Raw genomic sequence first — 18,254 nt, 5'->3', positions numbered from 1 at the left:
ACATCTATCGCCCTGCCCTCTCTGTCAACAATCATCAACCCATCCCAGCAACAATGCGTCGCAAGTCCGTCAAACCCTCAGAATACCCGGCGCTGCCATTCCACCTCGTCCGCTTCTTCACGTTTGCCTCCTCGATCATCGTCGGAATCATCCTCGCTGCCTTTGCTGTACAACTACACAATGCCGACCACAGGCTTCCATGGGCGTTCCTCGTCGTAAGCCAACTCTCATTGTATACATTAGGCAGCCGGAAACTAACTCGTCAACAGCTCATTATTGCCGCCTTCCTATCCCTACTAAACCTCACCCTCACCACAATCCTCCACTGCTGCTACGGCCTCTCCCCGCGCCTCTCGCTCATAACAAACACCATCGTCTTCATTATCTGGGCCATCGCCCTCGTCCTCCTCTCTTGGTCCCTCTCCCACACAATCCTCACAACATGTAATTCCACATACTGGGGTACGTCAACGGGGATAACAGTCTGCCGGATCTTCAAGGCCCTCTTCACATTCACAATCATCGGCACCGCCCTCCTAATCGCCTCGATCGGCCTTGACATCTTCGCGTACCGACGCACAACCCGGCTTGGAGAGTACGATCCCATGGCTGCGGAGGGCCACAACCTAGCTGAGTACAAGGCCGGCCATGCCCGGGACAGCAGTGTTCTCTCGGGCTCGTTCCCGCATCCGAATGCGGGAGTCGCGGAGGACGATCGGTCGCCGCTTGTTTCCGGTGGTTATGGAGGCGCCGGGCATATGAGGGGCCGATCTGAGGAGGATATCGGGGAGACGAGGCCGCTGCATCAGCCGCCGCCGTATAATAGCAGTACGGCGCTGGAGGGGTACTCGGATCAGCCAGGGCAGCAGCGGCATTCTAGAGGGAGGTCGAGTGTTTATGACAACCCGGGGTATGGGTATGGGCATCATAATGAGCAGACGGCATATGATCCTTTGGCGTATAGGTAGGGTGGCTCTATTGGATACGAATGTTATGATTGTTTTTCGGAGGCGCATCCGAAAAAAATGTTACAGTACCTCGTTCGTTAATTCTAAGTCATGATCCAACGTGCATGGTGTTGCACTTGAGATTGTCGTTCATGTGCTTGATGCAAATTTTGTGGGTGATGACGGACGACTCCAGGTAAACCGTCAACTTTGCCAAACAAGAGGCTTCAGTTTACTGTAGTTCCTGGGTGGTCCTTGTTATGCAATATTGGGATATTATAGTCTAAATAATGCGATGGAAATGCCGTTATTGGTAGTATTAATATAGATCAAGGTGGTCAGGGGTACGCTGAAACACCCTACATGATAACTTCGTTGGCAACGTCCTATACTCATATTAGCATTTGCAGGGCACTGGGGTAGCGGGATCACTTACGCGTTTGAGCTCCTTGTACGGCAAGCAAACGCAGTTCTGGACTCGCACTTCGTCACCGACACCACATTCCTTACCGAGAATGGTGATGCTCTGGACCTTTATGCCGTTCTTGATGATGCTGGTGGAATGGCTGCCCATCGGGATTGGTGTGCCCTCAACACGAGCCCAGGCCCCCACGCGACTGCTCCACCCGATGATAGCATGCATGACGCATGCATCATGCTTGATTTCGGCGTCCTCGAGCACGATGGAGTCCTTGACACGCGCACCTGCACCCACAACGACTCGGGGTCCAATGGAGACGTTGGGTCCGAGTTTGGCTGTCGGATCTACGCTGGCGGAAGGGTGGATATAGACCGGGGGAACGATAGTAGCAGAAGGAGCAGAAAGTTCGTCGGATTGCGCTTGGAAAGCCTTCTGCAGGTAGAGAGCGTTGGCCGGGACCGCGGAACCGGCAGTCTTGATCTGGCGCCAGAAGTCTTTCGTCTCATGGACGAAGAAGCGGTTGCTGTCAGCAAGGTCGGAGAGGATATCTTGCTCTAACCGCAGGACCTCGGTCTGTTCTGATTCATCGTCGGCAGCAACGAACGAAGACTCTAGGTTGTCGGAGGAGGGATATGACAGTAGGCGAGGGCGGGTCGTCCGGCGTTTGATTGTGCTTCGAATGGAGGGGAAGATACACTCGGTTGCGAAGAGGTATACACCGCAGTTGATGAGGTTGGAAATGTGCGATTCAGGCTTCTCGACGTAGTGAAGGACACGCTTGGTGTGGGAGTCGGACACAATGCACCCAAAGTTTGAAGCCGCATCATTGTGAACACGAGTTCCTAGAATGACGGCCTCCGCATCTTTATCCTCAAACAGCCTCAGCATTTCGCCGAGCGGGAAGGAGCAGCAGACGTCGGCATTGAGGACGAAAATGCGCTCCGGCTTGCCCTTGAGGATAGGATCACGGAAATGGTAGAGACCGCCGGCAGTGCCCAGCGCTGTGTATTCACGGAGGTACAGGATGCGAAATTGGGGGAACTCCTTCGAAGCATCTTTGATGAAGTCACGGAAGACTGTCTCATCGTAGTAGCCAATCAGGATGACTTCGTGGATATCGGGGATTTTCGCAAGGGCCTTGAGGCAATGGTGGATAATTGGATGCCCGGCGACTTCAAAGAGAGGCTGTAGGAAGCATCGTCGTCAACTGATTTGCGCGGTCGGAGGTGAATTGGGTAGCGACCAACCTTGGGAACATCGAGCGACAAAGGCCTGAAGCGGGTTCCCCTAGAAGGGCCGCCCACCTAGTAATCTCCATGGTTAGCAAACGCAAGGAACATGATAGCTGCAGTGTTCGAGAGGTACAGCAGCACTTACCAGGATTACAGCCTTAGTGGAGGCCACGTTGGTGTGTTCCCGCACGGGCACCTGAAGCATTGTGGCCGGATGAGGGGGTGATGGATCGAATGGCAGAACGGGTATGAGGAAGATAGCAATTGAAGAGCAGAGAGGGAAAGGTAGTGTAGTTTACACGTAGCTCTGCAGATTAATTAGAAAGCAGAGGTGTCCTAGAGGGAGATTCAGGGGAGAAAGGAGGTTGACTGAGGAGAGTGACTTAATGTTGGTTGCCCGCAAGTCAGTTGATCACCCAAAGATCCACCAGCCCAAGCTCTAGATCCAAATTCAGGAACCTTCAACTCTCATGCAGCGCCGCAGCAAGATGTGTTCTGTAATAATGATTTTTGGAGAAGAAATCAACGGGATGGGCTCTTCTCATTCATATATAGGTATATCATGCGCTTGAGACTCGGTAAATTAGCGGAACCTAACTCAACAGAGTCTCAAAGCAGCTCCTCGCCTGGGCCCCCAGGAACTAAGGTTGGAAGTTTGAACTACTATACCAGTTCCGATGACAGTCCCTGCGTTACATTGCCAGCAAACCTACACCGTCGGCGGCGAAAAATCTTCACGTTGACAAGCTTGGCGAACCTGAGCTTGCACCGTCGCCAGTTGTTCGGAAACGGTATCAATAGGCAGGTTGCTTTACTGACATCCCCTAGAGTGGGAATCTTGATCTTATCAGATTCATCAATGTCTGATAGAAACTTGTTATACGTTCAAAGATTTCTATATGAAGGATAGGCCCACTAGGTGAGTCGGCACATTGGCAGCGCAGTTCTCCAACATCTTGAACAAATAGACTCCGAGCGCAGACAAGCAGGCCGAATCTAAGACGGTCCCGTTGGAAAGGCGAGTCGGCTCTCAATGTCTAAATCAACAATGAGAGTCTGATACTTCTCTGGCGGCGGGTTACAGTCAAATTTAACGAAGCAATGGTGATCGTACCTACCATAGGTAAACGATGCCTACATTGGTATCCTCTCGACGCACCAATTCCTCCTCAATGTAGCATCCAACAAGATTGTTTCAACAGTGGCATATCTATATGGAGTTAGTGGTATCTCACTGATTTGCAATAATCTCGATGAGAGGATTAAAGACCCCTGCAGCAGTTTCTGCTTCGTCACCTTGTTAAGCACCAGAGACAACCGACTGGAGATGGGCTCGAAACCAGACTCGATAAGACATTTCTACTGTCACGAGACATTCCTCTTTCTCTTGTGTATTCTCTTGTGCGTTCTCTTGTGCCCAGCTTTGTGGTGCTCTAAATTTTTCTCTTTCCCTGGTCTCACTTAGGCAATCAAGTTCAATTTTCTAGATTCCCTCAGTTTCGCTTCCCCTTGTATTCACCTCACTCTCACTGTTGGCCCAGGCAACAGTAGCAGCCTACCTGAGTCTCTGCCTTTTGGTAACACTAGGCTTTCTCTCAGTCCTCCTTCTTCTTTCCCACCTGAGTCAGCTTGAAGTCTTCTTCCTAATACAACTCTCCACTATGCCACGATAGGCCTCTTTCAACTTGGCATTCGTGACAACCACATTACTTTTACAAATGCCGGTCAAAACAGAGCCGGACGAGATAGACCCTGCATCTGACACAGGTATAGATAAGTCTTTGTCTTTGTGTGTGATTTGCTTTACTGGGGAGAGAGGGCTAACATTACATTTACGTAGCGACAGTGAAGAGTGCGTCGCCAACGATGGAGGGCGCAAATCCTGAGTCGGGGCCTTCTGACTCGATTAACAACCTCGCGCAGAGCATGACGGTCCTTGTGCGAAAGATTCAGGATCTGCGGCACATCGGCATAGAGGACTCGCAGATCACCCTTCCAAAGATCTGCGTCATTGGAGACCAAAGTACCGGCAAGAGCTCACTTATCGAGGGGATGAGTGAGATAAAGGTGCCCAGGAGCGCTGGAACATGTACGAGATGTCCAATGGAGATCAACCTGTCGAACAGCGAACCTGATCAGCCCTGGACTTGTCGCGTGTACTTGTCCAGAAAGTATATGTTTGACGGGTCTCGAAGAATCAGCAAGCCCAAGAAATCAGAACCTCTTGGCCCTTGGCATCCTCAAGATCAAGAAGACGAGTTGTTTACCACGATCACCGAAAAAGGAAAAATCGAGGACGTCATCAAGTGGGCGCAACTGGCGATCCTCAATCCTGGAAGCCCATCAGCGAGCTATGTTCCTGGTGAGAACAACGAAACTGACCCTTCACATTGCCAGGTGAAGTTCTCCCCAAATATTGTAAGACTGGACATCTCTGCTCGTGGATTTCCTAGTCTTTCATTTTACGACCTCCCAGGTGTCATCAACCAAGCTGAGTTTGATCAAGAGCGGTACCTCGTCAACCTTGTTGAGAACCTGGTGAAGGAGTACATTTCCCAAGAGAGCTGCATTGTTCTTCTTACCATTACCATGACGGACGACGTAATGAACTCCTCCGCTGCTCGGATAATGCGAGATATCCGTGGAGCAAAGAAGAGAACATTAGGGGTTCTCACTAAGCCTGACCGTGTTCAGATTGGTGAGTCTTACAGTCAGTGGGTCGAGATTCTGGAAGGCGACAAGTTCTCCCTTGGGCATGGTTATTATGTCGTGAGGAATAATCCGGATCCCTCTGTCGAGCACTCGGTGGCTCGCCAGGAAGAAGATGAGTTCTTCAGGATCGCTCCATGGTCGACTGATCTCGCCTCATACCATGAGAGATTCGGCACCCGAAATCTACAATCTGCCTTGTCGAACCTTCTCTTCCAACAAATTCAGGGATGTCTTCCAGGCATCATTGACAAAATCAACGAGAAGGCTACTCGTATTGACAATGAACTTTCGACGCTTCCGGCGCCTCCGTCTGCAAATGTGCCATATATACTCTGCGGCAAACTTCACACACTAAAAGATCGAATCAGGTGCCAAATCGAGGGCGGCTCTAGAGAGTACCCCCTTCAAAAACTCTGGACCAACATTGCCGAAGACTTCAAGCGGTCTCTTTCCAGAACACGTCCAACTGTAAGGCTACTATCGGAATTGGACAAGGAATCTATCTCCAATGGCCGCAACGACGACTCTGAATGTGAGCTTACTGAGATCCAAACTCCGAAGAAACCAAAAATGGACGGAGAAGAGTCTACTGGTAGCCCTCGAGGTAGACCGACCAAGAAGGCAACAGGATACCTCACTACACACTTTGATAAATTTGCGACTTCAGTGAAGGAGTTCACTTGGGAGGAAATCAGGGACATCAACAAGGAGTCCGCCAGCGCTGGGATTCCCCAACAGATTAACCCCAAAGCAATCGATTCCATGAACCGAATGAGTGTCGAGCACTGGAGGGACCCGATGATGGTCTTTATTAATGCCAGCCATCGGCTCGTAAAAGAAACACTCCTGTGGGAGTTGAAGGAAGTCTTCGTTCAGTATCTTCAAACGGAGCTCTACCGGGAGCTCAGACGGATTATTGAAAGCTACTTGAAGAAGCTCCGAGATGAGCATGTTATCCATGTTGATGAGATATTCAGCATAGAGCATCAGAGACCTTTCACGATGGCGAAATCGGCCCTTGATCAGGAGACTAATGCAGCGAATGACCTTTTCGTGAGGCGTCGTTTTGAGGCCAGAGCGAATCATTACTTGGATCTGCAGCAGAGGTACCAAAGAGGAGACCCTCGAAGAGCGACAGAAATGAAGAAACTTGGTGTTAACGAACTCGGCGTGGACATTTTCACTTTGGAAGTAAAGATGATGGCGGTAAGGTGACAGCCTGTGATGCATATGGATCAGCTGCTGACTCTGTTTAGACAACTCGTGGATACTATGAGGTGGCTAGTTCTAGATTTGTTGATGCTGTCGCCCAGAGCGTCCACACGAAGCTCTTTTTCAAATGTCGCGAGAATCTGGTGGAAGAAATTGAGAAAGGACTAGGGATCTACGATCTAAATGGTATGTCCCTCGCCTCGACTTGACAGCCTTGGCTCTAACATGATCACTTCTCAGCGGTGAACAGGTGCCACGAACTGATGTCGGAGGACGCAGAGCGCCGGAGACGCCGCGAGTACCTGAAAAAACAGAAGGAGAAGATAATGAAGGCACAGCAGTGGTTGGAGGCAGAGAAAGTCACACATGAGCCGGCCAACGAGTTAGACTTTGGGTTCGAGGTTAAGTTGCAGCCGCCCAATGAGTAATGAGGTTATGACTTCTTGTCAAGTCAATGTTTGTTTCTCTTGAGCGATATTGGACTGGGAGGCTTCTTGATGGCGGGGTTTCGTTATCGGCAGCCAAAAGTACCCCACTTCTCTGCCCGTGCCCTAAGCCCTTTCTCGTTTCTTAATGTGGTCATTAGCCTTTTGCGAGGTGCGAATGCAGGATATTGAATGTACATGAAATGGAGACAATCCCTAGGAAAGGGTCGTTTGGAGGGAGATAGTCAAGTCATCCATTATTGAATTAGAAAAATGGCAGGGCATACTTGGCTTGGTCGCAACCGGGGTGGTTCGCAGCACCCAATGACAGTCACCCCGCCGTAACCTCTCCCGCCCAAAAATCTTTGGCGCGGCTTTCTTGTCTTTCCCCTCCTACAATTTTTGAGTCATCCACCTTATCCACGGCCGACGCCGCTTTCATTGTTTTTACTCTCATAATACGAGTAAAGAAGCGTCGGACAAGCTATATCTCCACCATGGCCGATTCCAATCCCGTCCAGGAGGCCGAGGCTTCCATGGCCAACCTCTTTCTTGATGAAGTCACCGGCGAGAAGGTCTCGAAGACCGAATTGAAGAAGCGTCAGAAGGCCCGTGAGAGAGATGCTAAGAAGAAGGAGAAGGCTGCTGCTGCTCCGCCCAAGCCGGCATCCAAGAAGGTCTCCGCCGAAGAGGAGGAAGCGAACCTGACCCCTAACGTGAGTGCTCCTTCGTAGCTTTTCTCATGCTTCAACATACTGATCAGGTCGTTTTACCTTCTCTAGCAATATTTCGAGATCCGTAGCAACAGGATCAACAAGCTTCGAGAGACCAAGCAGCCCGACCCCTATCCTCACAAGTTCCAGGTCACCGATGACCTCCGCAAGTACCTCAAGGACTACGAGAGTCTCGAGAAGGGCGAACAGAAGCCTGGTACTACAGTCCGAATCGCCGGTAGAATTTTTACCAAGCGCTCGTCCGGCGCCAAATTGATCTTTTACGATATCCGCGCCGAGGGCGTCAAGGTGCAGGTGGTTTGCCAGGCTCAGAATGCCACCGGCGAGGTTTCGTTCGATGCTCAGCACGAACACCTTCGGAGAGGTGATGTTATCGGTATCGTCGGTTTCCCTGGCCGCAGTAACCCCAAGAACCGCCCAGACGGTGAGCTGTCCATCTTTGCAACAGAGGTTGTTCTTCTCGCCCCCTGCCTTCACGCCATCCCCTCCGAGCACTACGGTTTCCAGGATAAGGAGCAGCGTTTCCGCCAGCGGTACCTTGACTTGATCATGAACGACAAGTCTCGCAATGTCCTTGTTACTCGCTCCAAGATTGTCACATACCTCCGCAACTTCCTGGACAACCGCGACTTCGTTGAGGTGGAAACACCCATGATGAACGCGATTGCTGGTGGTGCTACAGCCAAGCCTTTCGTGACTCACCACAACGAATTGGACATGAACCTGTTCATGCGTATCGCTCCCGAACTATATCTGAAGATGCTCATCGTCGGGGGTCTCGAGCGTGTATACGAAGTCGGCCGTCAATTCAGAAATGAGGGCATTGACTTGACTCACAACCCCGAATTCACAACCTGCGAGTTCTACTGGGCTTATGCCGATATGTATGACGTTATGGACTTGACTGAGGAGCTCGTTTCTGGTCTCGTTAAGCACATCACTGGCGGCTACGAGACCACGTTCCACACACAGAGCGGAGAGGTATACAACGTCAACTGGAAGGCTCCGTGGAGGCGCGTGGAGATGATCCCCGCCCTGGAAGAAGCCACTGGCGAGAAGTTCCCCCCTGGTGACCAACTGCACACCGCTGAGACTGGCGAGTTCCTCAAGAAGGTTCTCAAGAAGACCGGCGTCGAATGCACGCCACCTCTCACAAACGCCCGTATGCTCGATAAGCTCGTTGGCGAATTCATTGAAGAGACCTGTGTCAACCCCACCTTCATTATGGGCCACCCGCAGATGATGTCGCCTCTGGCCAAGTATCACCGCCAGAACGTCGGTCTCTGCGAGCGTTTCGAGGCTTTCGTCTGCAAGAAGGAAATTGCCAACGCCTACACCGAGTTGAACGACCCCTTCGACCAGCGTCTCCGCTTCGAGGAGCAGGCCCGCCAGAAAGACCAGGGTGACGACGAGGCCCAGCTCATTGACGAGAACTTCTGTACCAGCTTGGAATATGGTCTGCCCCCCACCGGTGGTTGGGGTATGGGTATTGACCGCCTGGTCATGTTCTTGACGGACAACTACAGCATTAAGGAGGTCCTGGCCTTCCCGTTCATGAAGGAGGATAAGACCGCTGCCGAAGGCAAGTCTGCTGCCGAGGTTGCTGGTATTGAGCCTATGCCTGAGGAGGGAATTCGTAAGTCTCCGCCTTACTGAAGCCATACCTTTTTCATGTTATTCCGATGGAGTATGAGCAAAAAGCTAACGAAATTGTCTCGATCAGCCCACAAATAGATATTAGAACCCCAGTTCAAACAAGACGAGAACTGTTGATGAATGTTACGTGACTGTATGGAATTGGTCTACGAAAAGAAGTTTCATGAGCTTAAATATCACAAGACATATACACTTTTGTATTACGATTGCTCTCTTGACTGCAGGCCTACAGTCGCCTTCCCAGGCTGGGGATAGGGACATGAAGTAAGACCCGTAGCGCAGTCAGCAGTGATTAATGCTATGTGGTCATTAGTTTGTAAGATAATGGTGAGACCGCTCTCCCTTGGGGCATGTTTTTCCAGCACGATGAGAGACTTTTGGTCTTATATGTTTATCCTCTTAGCTATAGTCTCTTCACATGGCCATTTGCAGAAATGGTAAATACCATGTTAATAAAAGCTGAGAGCGAATCAATAGATTGATGTTATCTTCTAAAGATGCTCTGCAAGTGCTGCTCTTTGCGTGGATTGAAGGATCTGGAAACATCAAAGCATCCTCAATCTTCCATGTAGGGTTGTTGACTCCTGAAAGGACAAGCTGGGCACAAGTTGAACAAGAAGCCTTCATCTGCAAGGATTTACTAGTGATGAATATTTCTGACCATTTGTTTTTCTCTCATCCACGTTTCTCCCTTACCACTTTTGGCTTCGCTTCACTGTTCTGTTCCCTTTTTGGCTGTCTCAGGAGGCCAGTCTACATATTCAGATACCGCCAGCTCTCCTTCTATCTTGCACCAAAGCCCTCCTATAGCGGCCAAAGCCTCATCCACAATAGTATGTCTGATACGCAGAGTACCAGCTCCGGCGACAACAGCTCCCCCTCCAGCCCAGCGCCTAATCCACCTCAATTCACCCCACCACCTTCGATACGACTGAAAGCATCTACCGCCGCGTGCGACGTTTGCACTGCGAAAAATAGGAACCACACTATGCGCCGCTGCACTAAATGCTGGTGGCAGACATGCCACAGCCAGTGTTCCCCGGACCAGGGATGCTCTTATAAAGTCAAGAACCGTGACTGTGTTCACAAGTGTCCAGATGAGCATCATTTAATACCCGATCCCAAGGACCGAAGACAGCATAAGCAGGGAGGTAGAAGTCAAAGGGAACCCCCAGTTACACTTCAACAAGAACCAGTGAGGCCGAAAACCCCTCCTCCCCAGCACCATGTAGAGCCCGGCTCCCCTGCTACTAGCACCCCCAGCTCCGGTACCGAAACGAGTTCTGCCAACAGTAGTTGCGACGAGTATAACAGTGACCGCAAGCATATTCTCGCTGGCGCTAAATGCCTGTACGCCCTTGCGTTGGAGGCTCTAATAACTGAGATCCCGGAACTCTATGGTGATGGCACTGAAGATTCCGTTGGATACGCATTGGAAGAGGCCAAAAGCGCTTCGGCGAGTTTCAACGATGGAGTTTGTCTCACGGATGACGATGACCATGAGAAGATCCATAATGACACTAGGTATGATGCTGACGATGATGGTGAAACTACCGACAGAGATGGCGGTCACGATTATGACGATGAGAATGATGACAATGCCGCTGAACCAACCGATGGTCTCTTAGCAAAGAACAAGACCAAGAGTGATAATAACGAGCGCCCCAGCATATAGTCCAGCTTTTCATTTACCATCAAGTTGCTGTGGAGGAAGGCGAGGAGGTTGTGTTTATTATGTATCTAATGGTTCGCAGGGCCTTTTGTTTCGCGCTTTGCACAAATTTCTAGCATACATTGATCTCGAAAACCTCTCTCGGAACGCATACTGGCGTTGTTTTTCCGCGTTGTTTTTCCGCTCTCACTGATTCATAACCTTGTCTTGGAGAACTGTTCCCTGGTTTGCATGACTCATTGTATCCCAGCCCGAGTGTGGTCGTAACGGCCTAGAGCAATAGCAGAGTAGATTATATATCCTAGTAGCGCATGGTCTACTGACACTGTTAGCTCACTGTAAACTAAACTTGGCCTTGAAGATACAGTGGTGATGGGCGATACTCGCGCAAAGAGTGACTAGAAACTTAGTGTCTGCCGGTTGAAAAGGATTGAGACGGAATAAGGCAAGAGAAGGGACTATCGAAGGTACCTTCCACTCAGAGGTTAGCAGACACAGCGGCTTCATTCGAAGGATGAGTGTATAAACAGTAGGTCTATTGGAATAATGTACAGGGATATAGTACTACTATTAGTAGGTAGCAGAGATGTCCGTAATAATACAACGGGGTCACTTAGACCTCCTAAATGAAACCACGTATATCGACTCTATAGCTTGTGAGGAGGATGACGGGCCGTATTCGACACAGCGCGGCCCTGAGCTTTAGCCGCCTGTTGCAGCAGCTTCGCGGTCCTTGAAGGGTGCCAGACCCGGCTGCCAAGCACAAGAACCCAAGTCAGAAGAGCCAAGCTTCCTGCTTGGTGTGCTGAAGCCAGAGGGAGAGGTACAAGGTACAGGAGAGTGGATAAGCCAAGTCCGACCTGGACCCAGGCGAAGGCGACGACACCGTGGACTCCTTTCCTCGCAGCGGGCGGCAAGAATCGCTTCATAATAGGGGACCGGCGGGTGTAGGCCCAGAGAGCCATAATAGATGTGAAAGTTGTCATAGCCAGGATACGGTGGTCCAACTGCACTGTCGAGGGGTTCTCCAGCATGTTCCTCCACCAAAGGTCAGAGCGGTCCTCGTGTCTTGAATATCTCGCATCAAAAAGTTCTTCCATGGGCGGGGCAAGTCCGTTGCCCATGAACGGGAACTCGTTATAGATAAGTCCAGCATCCAGACCAGCAACAAGACCACCAGACATGGCAGTCACGAAAACCAGGAGGGCAAGACCAGCAACGGAGCGGCGGAAAAGCTTGAGCTTCGGATCCTGAAGGGAACGGAGAAGATTGGACCCAGCTTCCGGGTCAGACAAAAGACGATGGGATCGCAGGATAGCAAGACCGTTCCAAAGCATCGCAACATAGCACGCGAAGGCGGCACCAAGATGCGCCGTCAAGCGATATTGACTAACACGGGGATGGCTGCCGGGAGCGAAGAGATCATCCTTCAGCCCGGACTTTACCATCCACCAACCAATAAAGCCCTGAAATCCAATCAAGCCTGCAATACCAGCCAATCGGAGAGCCATTGGCTTGCTGACCTTTTTTCTCGCGACGAAGTAGACGGCTGGTAGGACGAAGGACAATCCAACAAATCGACCCCAGAGCCGGTGAATCCATTCCATGTAGTAGATTGATTTGAACTCGGAGAGGGTCATGTTCGGGTTCAAGAGCTGGAACTCAGGAGAGGCACGGTATTTTGAGAATTCAGATTCCCAATCTTCAGCGTTCATAGGAGGAAGAGATCCGGTAACGGGGCGCCATTCGGTGATGCTCAATCTTTGTGTCTCGGTCAGCATCTCCTTAAAAGTCTTTTTCGAGCATGACATACCCCGACTCTGTCAGTCTAGTGAGGCCTCCAAAGACCACGATACCGAAAACGCTTGCTGCGCTGCCTAGTAACCAATATGCCACGGTCTTGTCGGTAACTTTGGGGAAACTTGATCCGGAAGTCTGTGAGCTCGTGCCATTGGCGGCCACAGCACTTGAGGAGCATCTCGTAAAAGCCTTTCTGGCCCTATCGCTTATGGTAGTCGAATTGATCCTGCTGTGTGTTCGGGGGACGGGGATGGAAGGTGTGCGGAGAGTCGCTTTGGTCGCATAATTTTGAGATCGCACAAGGCACTGTCGGCAAGTGAACAATTCTTTCGACAATCGGGGTGCGAGTCGCCGGAGATGGGACATAGAATTCGCCAGAGTCGCCATGATTGCAACGGCGAAGGGAGTTTACGCCGCGAAAGAGAAAATCATCAAATGTCGCTCTCGACTCTCCATCGCGACGGGCCCTCGGAACTTCACCCGGGCTAGAGCCAATCAGAGCCCTATAATTTCAAGCTCGAACTAATCATACGATTGTACCTAGATATTTTGGGGGCTAAAGATAGTCGATGACCGGAATGGCGGTGTTTATACCTTGGTAAGATTTTTTTTTTTACCTTGATTCGTTAGCAATATTTTACACACCTTACAATCTCAGTTCCATGTCTTTATGATGAATTGAGTGCCCAAAATATATTGATACCTGAGGCAGGAGCTATCCCACTTTAGCCTAGTCTCTCCAGCAGTGTAGGTGATGTTCTCGGGTTCCCAGTTCAATGCTGCATCACGGAAGCTCAACTTGCAAGCATCCCAAGCCTAAAGCCGCCGCTGCGCCTCAGAAGATGTCCTATGCCCTTGAAACGAAAAAGCGCAAATTTCATCGAGTGCTAGATTCCTTAACCAAACCTTCAAACTCCGAGTCACCCAACCCAACCACCCCGAACGCCGCGACAACTCGCGACCATGCTCCGTTAGCAAAAAGGGCACGCCTGGACGGCCGGGACGACGGGATTCTTGCTTCGGTGCGAAAAGACATACTCAAGATTGCGCGAACTACCTCTCGAGCTTCCTCTGTATCATCGCAAACTCGGCCAACCTTTGTCCCTTGGGATCGCGACCGTTTCCTTGAGCGATTAGAAACGTTCCGCCGGGTAGATCGATGGTCCCCAAAACCACCCAGAGTGAATGAAGTCGAATGGGCCAAGCGCGGCTGGATATGCACAGATGTTGAGCGTGTTACGTGTGTGGGGGGCTGCGGGGGGTCTGTTGTTGTCAAGATCCCCGATGAACTTGACGAGCTAGACGGGTATGACGGTGAAAAAATACAGGAAAGAAAGGAAGTTCGTAAGTGAAACCCTCCTTAGCTTACCGAAGGCCCAAAGCTTACTAGGGTCAGGCACAAAACTTGAGCAGGAATACGCGAACCTTATAGTTCAAGGGCATGGCGAGAGTTGCCCGTGGCGGAACAAGGGCTGCGATGGTTCGTTTCGGCCGTTAGATGATCTCAAGGATGCCAGTTTTACTAACGCTACTCAGCTACGATTCATCGACTGCAACTGACGAATCCGGATACCGCGATATCCGGTCTTCGAGCACGGTATACACGCTTACTGAAGATGGCCGATCAACTCCCCGACCCGGGTTTGCTGCAGGCACCCGAAAGCTTCGATGCCGGATCTTTAATGGCCACTTTACCAGATCCTTGTTTACAACCAGAAGCAACAGAAACACAGCGGACCTCATCGGAAAACAGTTCAGAACGTGAATCGCAACCCACCGTACAAGCTGGCCCATTCAATGAGACAGCTTTTGTGCTTGCATTCTTCGGCTGGGATACTGTTGGGGGGACACCAGGTTTGATTTCCTGCGGGGCATGCTTCCGACGTCTGGGGCTTTGGATTTACAAGCCAAAGGAGGGGGAAGAAGTGTCTTCCAACGGCTTGTTAGATGTTGCCACTGAACACATGGAATACTGCCCATGGATTAATGGCAAAACACAAAGCGGCACAGGAAAGTCGTCTGAGAAGACGGGTGCATTGCAGAGTGGATGGGAAGCCTTGGCGCAGGCGGTCAAAGTAAAGCACTTGCGGCAGACTCGATCAAGCACTCCAATGGGTAGCCGCGCCGGCTCCGAAGCTCCCTCTATGGACGATGGCCCAGCGTTCAATGAGGTCAACGACGATATCAAGAAGGCTAAAGATCGGGAGTGGTGGTCCAAAATCCGACGCATGAGACAAGTCTTGAACGTCAAATCCCCCAAGAGAAAACCCTCCACAGCCCAATAACTCCATCGTCATGTTCTTTCGTTTCCTAGGAGCCTATTTACAGCACGGTGTTCAGGTTTGGCCCTCAAGGTCTTATTCGGCATTTTTTTTTAGCATATCAACAAGCACTGGCTCATGATTTCGTTAGCGCCCACTATCATCATCGCTTGCTACATCAACAGCAATCAGTATATATACTCGTTGTTTCATCTTTGAATTTCGAGGTCTTCATCTATCGGACTTGTTCAAGAGTGTGGCGTGGCTCAGAAAACCTTTTGAACTATCACTGCAATCAAAACAAATAATACCGCATACGATAAAGCTCTACCTCCCCTCTTACTACTATATGTCTCCCAGCCTGTTCCTGGGCATGCTGGTACAGGTAGGAACCTCAAAACATCTCCGTCGGCAAACGCTTTCGAAGCCAGATCGGCCGGCAGGTTTGTAGCGTATGGAGTGTAATACCGGCCGATAAGTCCATAGACGATGTTGTCTCGAGCATGGAACCGGCAAATGGTCCATGAATCATTATAGACACGTCGTACCCGCCGGTATCGTGCATGTTGATATTCCTTGAGCGTATCGCGGATTTGCGCTAGCGAAGGTTTCCCAGAGCCAGTCTTGGAGACTAGACGCTGAAGCAGCGAAGCAAGAGCGGCAGCGTCTTCGATAGCAGTGTTTGCTCCTTGACCGAAGTTTGGGGTCATCTAACATAGCAGTGTCGGTTGCGGTGAACTTCTTCCCGAATGTGCAAGCAACACTTACCTTGTGAGCACTATCCCCAACCAACACCATCCGATCATAGAACCAGGTCTTGAACAGTCCCTCTTCTAGCGCCGTCATGGAGACGACTTCGCTGTTCTTCCAGATGTCGCCAAAGCGCAGCCCCTTATACATGTGCACATCCTGCATTTTGTTGCAGAGTTCCGCGGCGTCCTCGGGCGAGAACCGAGGCACAGCTGGGTAGACGTGCTTTCGGTCGAGCTTCTTGAAGAGGAACCAGAAGACACAGCCATCTTTACCATGAACCGCCATTATCGCGGCTTTATCCAAGAGAGCATTGATTTGTGCGCCGGCTTCAAGACTCACAAGTCCCGATGAGATTCCGAAGACACAGGCATATTCGACTGTCATACCTAGGGACGCCATCAGAGGGAGTGTTGATAAATTCGAGTATTTCTCTGTTCACGAAAGCTATAGGACTCGGCAGTGGATACTTACTGTTCCTTTCTGTGGCTGAGAGAGACCCGGGAAATTCCTTGTCGGCCCATCGCCAGATCTCAGACCGGACTCGGCTATGAACGCCATCGGCGCCCACGATAATATTACCCTCGTACACGCTGCCATCACTTGTAACTGCACAGACTCTATCAGAGAGTCCCTTCAGCTCGACCACATCTTTTCCAGTGAGGATCTTTGTCTTATCTGGGTGAGCGTTGTAGGTGGTTGCCAAGAACTCTCGTCTCCTCAAGAACGCCAGCGGATAACCGAATCTAATCATAGTGAAGATGCAAAGGTTAGCAAGCGCTTTGCGCAGATTCGAGCGGAGCTGCCATGCAACCAACCTTGTGTGGAGGACCTGTGGATACCTGCTTTCAACAGCGAATCCATCTGGGAAAGTAATATGGGCAGTGCTCAATGGCTTGATATGGTTCTTTATCTCTTCGAAGAGCCCGAGCTGTGCTAGGACCCGTGCTCCATTAGGCATAATTCCGATCGATGCGCCTATCTCGGGGGCTATTTGATCACTCTTTTCCAAAACGACATAATCTATGCCTGCGCGATAAAGGCAATGTGCAAGCGTCAGGCCTCCGACGGAACCCCCGACGATTATGACTCTGAAATTTGAGAAATCCATGATAACTCCTTGCTCTACATTGCTCACGAAGCATGTAAGCTCCCCCAAGGCCGCTTGCTCGGAAGTTGTCCTGTACTCCAAAAGGATGGATTGCCTGCTTTCCGATCGAGCATTGATCCGACAGGCAGCTGGCTTTTACCTCTCAGTTCCGCTAATGCGGGTTCAACAAAAAGCCTTCTGTCAAGCCAGGGAGCACTGTTCTCCTACAGGTCAGCAAACATTTAAAACATTCCTGGTATCACAGACCAACCCGCCTAAGATGACCGGCAGTTGCTCAAGAACCTCCTAGTCCCATGTTACCCTGAGGCCCTACCAAAGCCACATACCAAAATTTATGCCACCTGCCCCGTTGTGAGACATACCAGCGTGAGATGGCGAGTTGCCCATCAACCCCTGGTCATACACACAGGACAACAGGAGCACATTGTGTTACCCTAAAAACCGCTTTTCACTCCTGGGAATCAATGGATGTGCATGATTCAGGGCCTCGACACCTGTTCGTCCAGTTCGCAGTTTTCAACTAGTCGCTGTGCTACGCAACTTACCTTTCCTCACCCGTACGGACGCCAGTCGCCTATTATCTATGCTTATGCTCGAGCCCCTTCAATGCATCTTCGTGCTTGATGCGCTAAAGCTGTTTCAATAGGTAAATTTAAAAGAGGGTGCCAACACCAACCCCCTGTGCAGTTGGCCTACCTACCCCCAAGGAGGCCTGGCAGGCAATAGACCTACCAAAGGGTATCAAGCCCTACGGAACTGCCGAATCAATAAACCTCAACAGCCTAGTCCCCATACTTGATGCGACTTTAGCAATACCGGGGGATGTTGTAAACATATAAAAGAGTGTACGAATGCTCCCTGGCTATGATTGCGGCTTAGCAGCTAACGTATGTAATCAAAGCTACTCTCAAGCTGGCTCTATCTTGGTAACTGGGCAAACATATTCCCGACTCAAAGCGATTTTGTGGCCGGAAACATCAACTGACCATGCCTCTTGATGGGGGTAGCACTCATTGGAGCAGCCTGGATTGGCGTATGCATGACGACTCGACGAGGATATTCACAAGCTTGCTCACCTTAGCCATTGGCTGGAAATGTAGCCATGACAACACAGTGGATGGCCCATCCTAGTCGCAGGCCAACCATCAGGAGGCCAACAGCCCGTTTGGTCCTGTTATACATCGAAAGAGAGTCGATGCCCGCATTCAACTCATTTATGGCAACTGAGCCTGATGCGAACTCTGGGGGTGGCGGGTTGGGCTCTTCGAAAATGGCCATAGGTTGCTTTCATACACGACAGACCTTGATACAGAGAGACATT

General features: G+C 50.6%; 7 protein-coding genes across 7 annotated transcripts; 4 read left to right on the top strand and 3 right to left on the bottom strand.

The window, feature by feature from the left end:
- Positions 1-53: 53 nt before the first annotated feature.
- BJX68DRAFT_260310 (uncharacterized protein) lies at positions 54-968 on the top strand (the record flags this gene model as incomplete). Its single annotated transcript, XM_071043857.1, has 2 exons — positions 54-215; positions 270-968. 2 exons carry the CDS (start codon positions 54-56, stop codon positions 966-968), a joined length of 861 nt encoding a protein of 286 aa, XP_070905579.1.
- Positions 969-1,137: 169 nt separating this feature from the next.
- Positions 1,138-3,009, bottom strand: BJX68DRAFT_6245 (mannose-1-phosphate guanylyltransferase). The gene is made up of 4 exons (XM_071049508.1): positions 2,746-3,009; positions 2,616-2,672; positions 1,384-2,553; positions 1,138-1,333 (listed from the first exon to the last, which is right to left on the bottom strand). Exons 1-4 carry the CDS (start codon positions 2,803-2,805, stop codon positions 1,307-1,309), a joined length of 1,314 nt encoding a protein of 437 aa, XP_070905578.1. The 5' UTR covers positions 2,806-3,009; the 3' UTR covers positions 1,138-1,306.
- A 1,220-nt stretch (positions 3,010-4,229) lies between these two features.
- BJX68DRAFT_273813 (putative dynamin GTPase) lies at positions 4,230-7,143 on the top strand. Its single transcript, XM_071047542.1, has 4 exons — positions 4,230-4,367; positions 4,441-6,518; positions 6,569-6,710; positions 6,765-7,143. Exons 1-4 carry the CDS (start codon positions 4,319-4,321, stop codon positions 6,950-6,952), a joined length of 2,457 nt encoding a protein of 818 aa, XP_070905577.1. The 5' UTR covers positions 4,230-4,318; the 3' UTR covers positions 6,953-7,143.
- A 25-nt stretch (positions 7,144-7,168) lies between these two features.
- Positions 7,169-9,957, top strand: BJX68DRAFT_222664 (lysine--tRNA ligase KRS1). The gene is made up of 3 exons (XM_071038020.1): positions 7,169-7,665; positions 7,732-9,319; positions 9,407-9,957. The coding sequence occupies exons 1-3, from the start codon at positions 7,447-7,449 to the stop codon at positions 9,415-9,417; spliced, it is 1,818 nt and encodes a 605-aa protein (XP_070905576.1). The 5' UTR covers positions 7,169-7,446; the 3' UTR covers positions 9,418-9,957.
- Positions 9,958-11,529: 1,572 nt separating this feature from the next.
- Positions 11,530-12,847, bottom strand: cox15 (cytochrome c oxidase assembly protein cox15). The gene has a single exon (XM_071038019.1). The coding sequence runs from the start codon at positions 12,820-12,822 to the stop codon at positions 11,659-11,661; it is 1,164 nt and encodes a 387-aa protein (XP_070905575.1). The 5' UTR covers positions 12,823-12,847; the 3' UTR covers positions 11,530-11,658.
- An 806-nt stretch (positions 12,848-13,653) lies between these two features.
- Positions 13,654-15,096, top strand: BJX68DRAFT_260305 (uncharacterized protein; the record flags this gene model as incomplete). Its single annotated transcript, XM_071043856.1, has 3 exons — positions 13,654-14,155; positions 14,208-14,291; positions 14,348-15,096. 3 exons carry the CDS (start codon positions 13,654-13,656, stop codon positions 15,094-15,096), a joined length of 1,335 nt encoding a protein of 444 aa, XP_070905574.1.
- A 242-nt stretch (positions 15,097-15,338) lies between these two features.
- On the bottom strand, positions 15,339-16,933 carry BJX68DRAFT_251485 (FAD-dependent monooxygenase; the record flags this gene model as incomplete). The annotated part of the gene is made up of 4 exons (XM_071042391.1): positions 15,339-15,782; positions 15,841-16,211; positions 16,297-16,568; positions 16,641-16,933. 4 exons carry the CDS (start codon positions 16,931-16,933, stop codon positions 15,339-15,341), a joined length of 1,380 nt encoding a protein of 459 aa, XP_070905573.1.
- Between the last annotated feature and the right edge of the window lie 1,321 nt (positions 16,934-18,254).

Source organism: Aspergillus pseudodeflectus (assembly GCF_044049435.1).
Source record: "Aspergillus pseudodeflectus strain CBS 756.74 chromosome Unknown BJX68scaffold_1, whole genome shotgun sequence".
Lineage (NCBI taxonomy): Eukaryota > Fungi > Ascomycota > Eurotiomycetes > Eurotiales > Aspergillaceae > Aspergillus > Aspergillus pseudodeflectus.
This window is presented reverse-complemented; position numbering and strand designations above follow the sequence as displayed.

Excerpts from the sequence above, each read along its gene's own strand:
- BJX68DRAFT_222664 (XM_071038020.1), top strand. The coding sequence starts at position 7,447 with ATGGCCGATTCCAATCCCGTCCAGGAGGCCGAGGCTTCCATGGCCAAC. Across the intron at positions 7,666-7,731 it reads AAGCGAACCTGACCCCTAAC|CAATATTTCGAGATCCGTAG; the intron begins GTGAGTGCTCCT and ends TACCTTCTCTAG.
- BJX68DRAFT_273813 (XM_071047542.1), top strand. The coding sequence starts at position 4,319 with ATGCCGGTCAAAACAGAGCCGGACGAGATAGACCCTGCATCTGACACA. Across the intron at positions 4,368-4,440 it reads AGACCCTGCATCTGACACAG|CGACAGTGAAGAGTGCGTCG; the intron begins GTATAGATAAGT and ends ACATTTACGTAG. Across the intron at positions 6,711-6,764 it reads AGGGATCTACGATCTAAATG|CGGTGAACAGGTGCCACGAA; the intron begins GTATGTCCCTCG and ends ATCACTTCTCAG.
- cox15 (XM_071038019.1), bottom strand. The coding sequence starts at position 12,822 with ATGTCATGCTCGAAAAAGACTTTTAAGGAGATGCTGACCGAGACACAA.
- BJX68DRAFT_6245 (XM_071049508.1), bottom strand. The coding sequence starts at position 2,805 with ATGCTTCAGGTGCCCGTGCGGGAACACACCAACGTGGCCTCCACTAAG. Across the intron at positions 2,673-2,745 it reads CCACTAAGGCTGTAATCCTG|GTGGGCGGCCCTTCTAGGGG; the intron begins GTAAGTGCTGCT and ends GGAGATTACTAG. Across the intron at positions 2,554-2,615 it reads TGTCGCTCGATGTTCCCAAG|CCTCTCTTTGAAGTCGCCGG; the intron begins GTTGGTCGCTAC and ends TGCTTCCTACAG.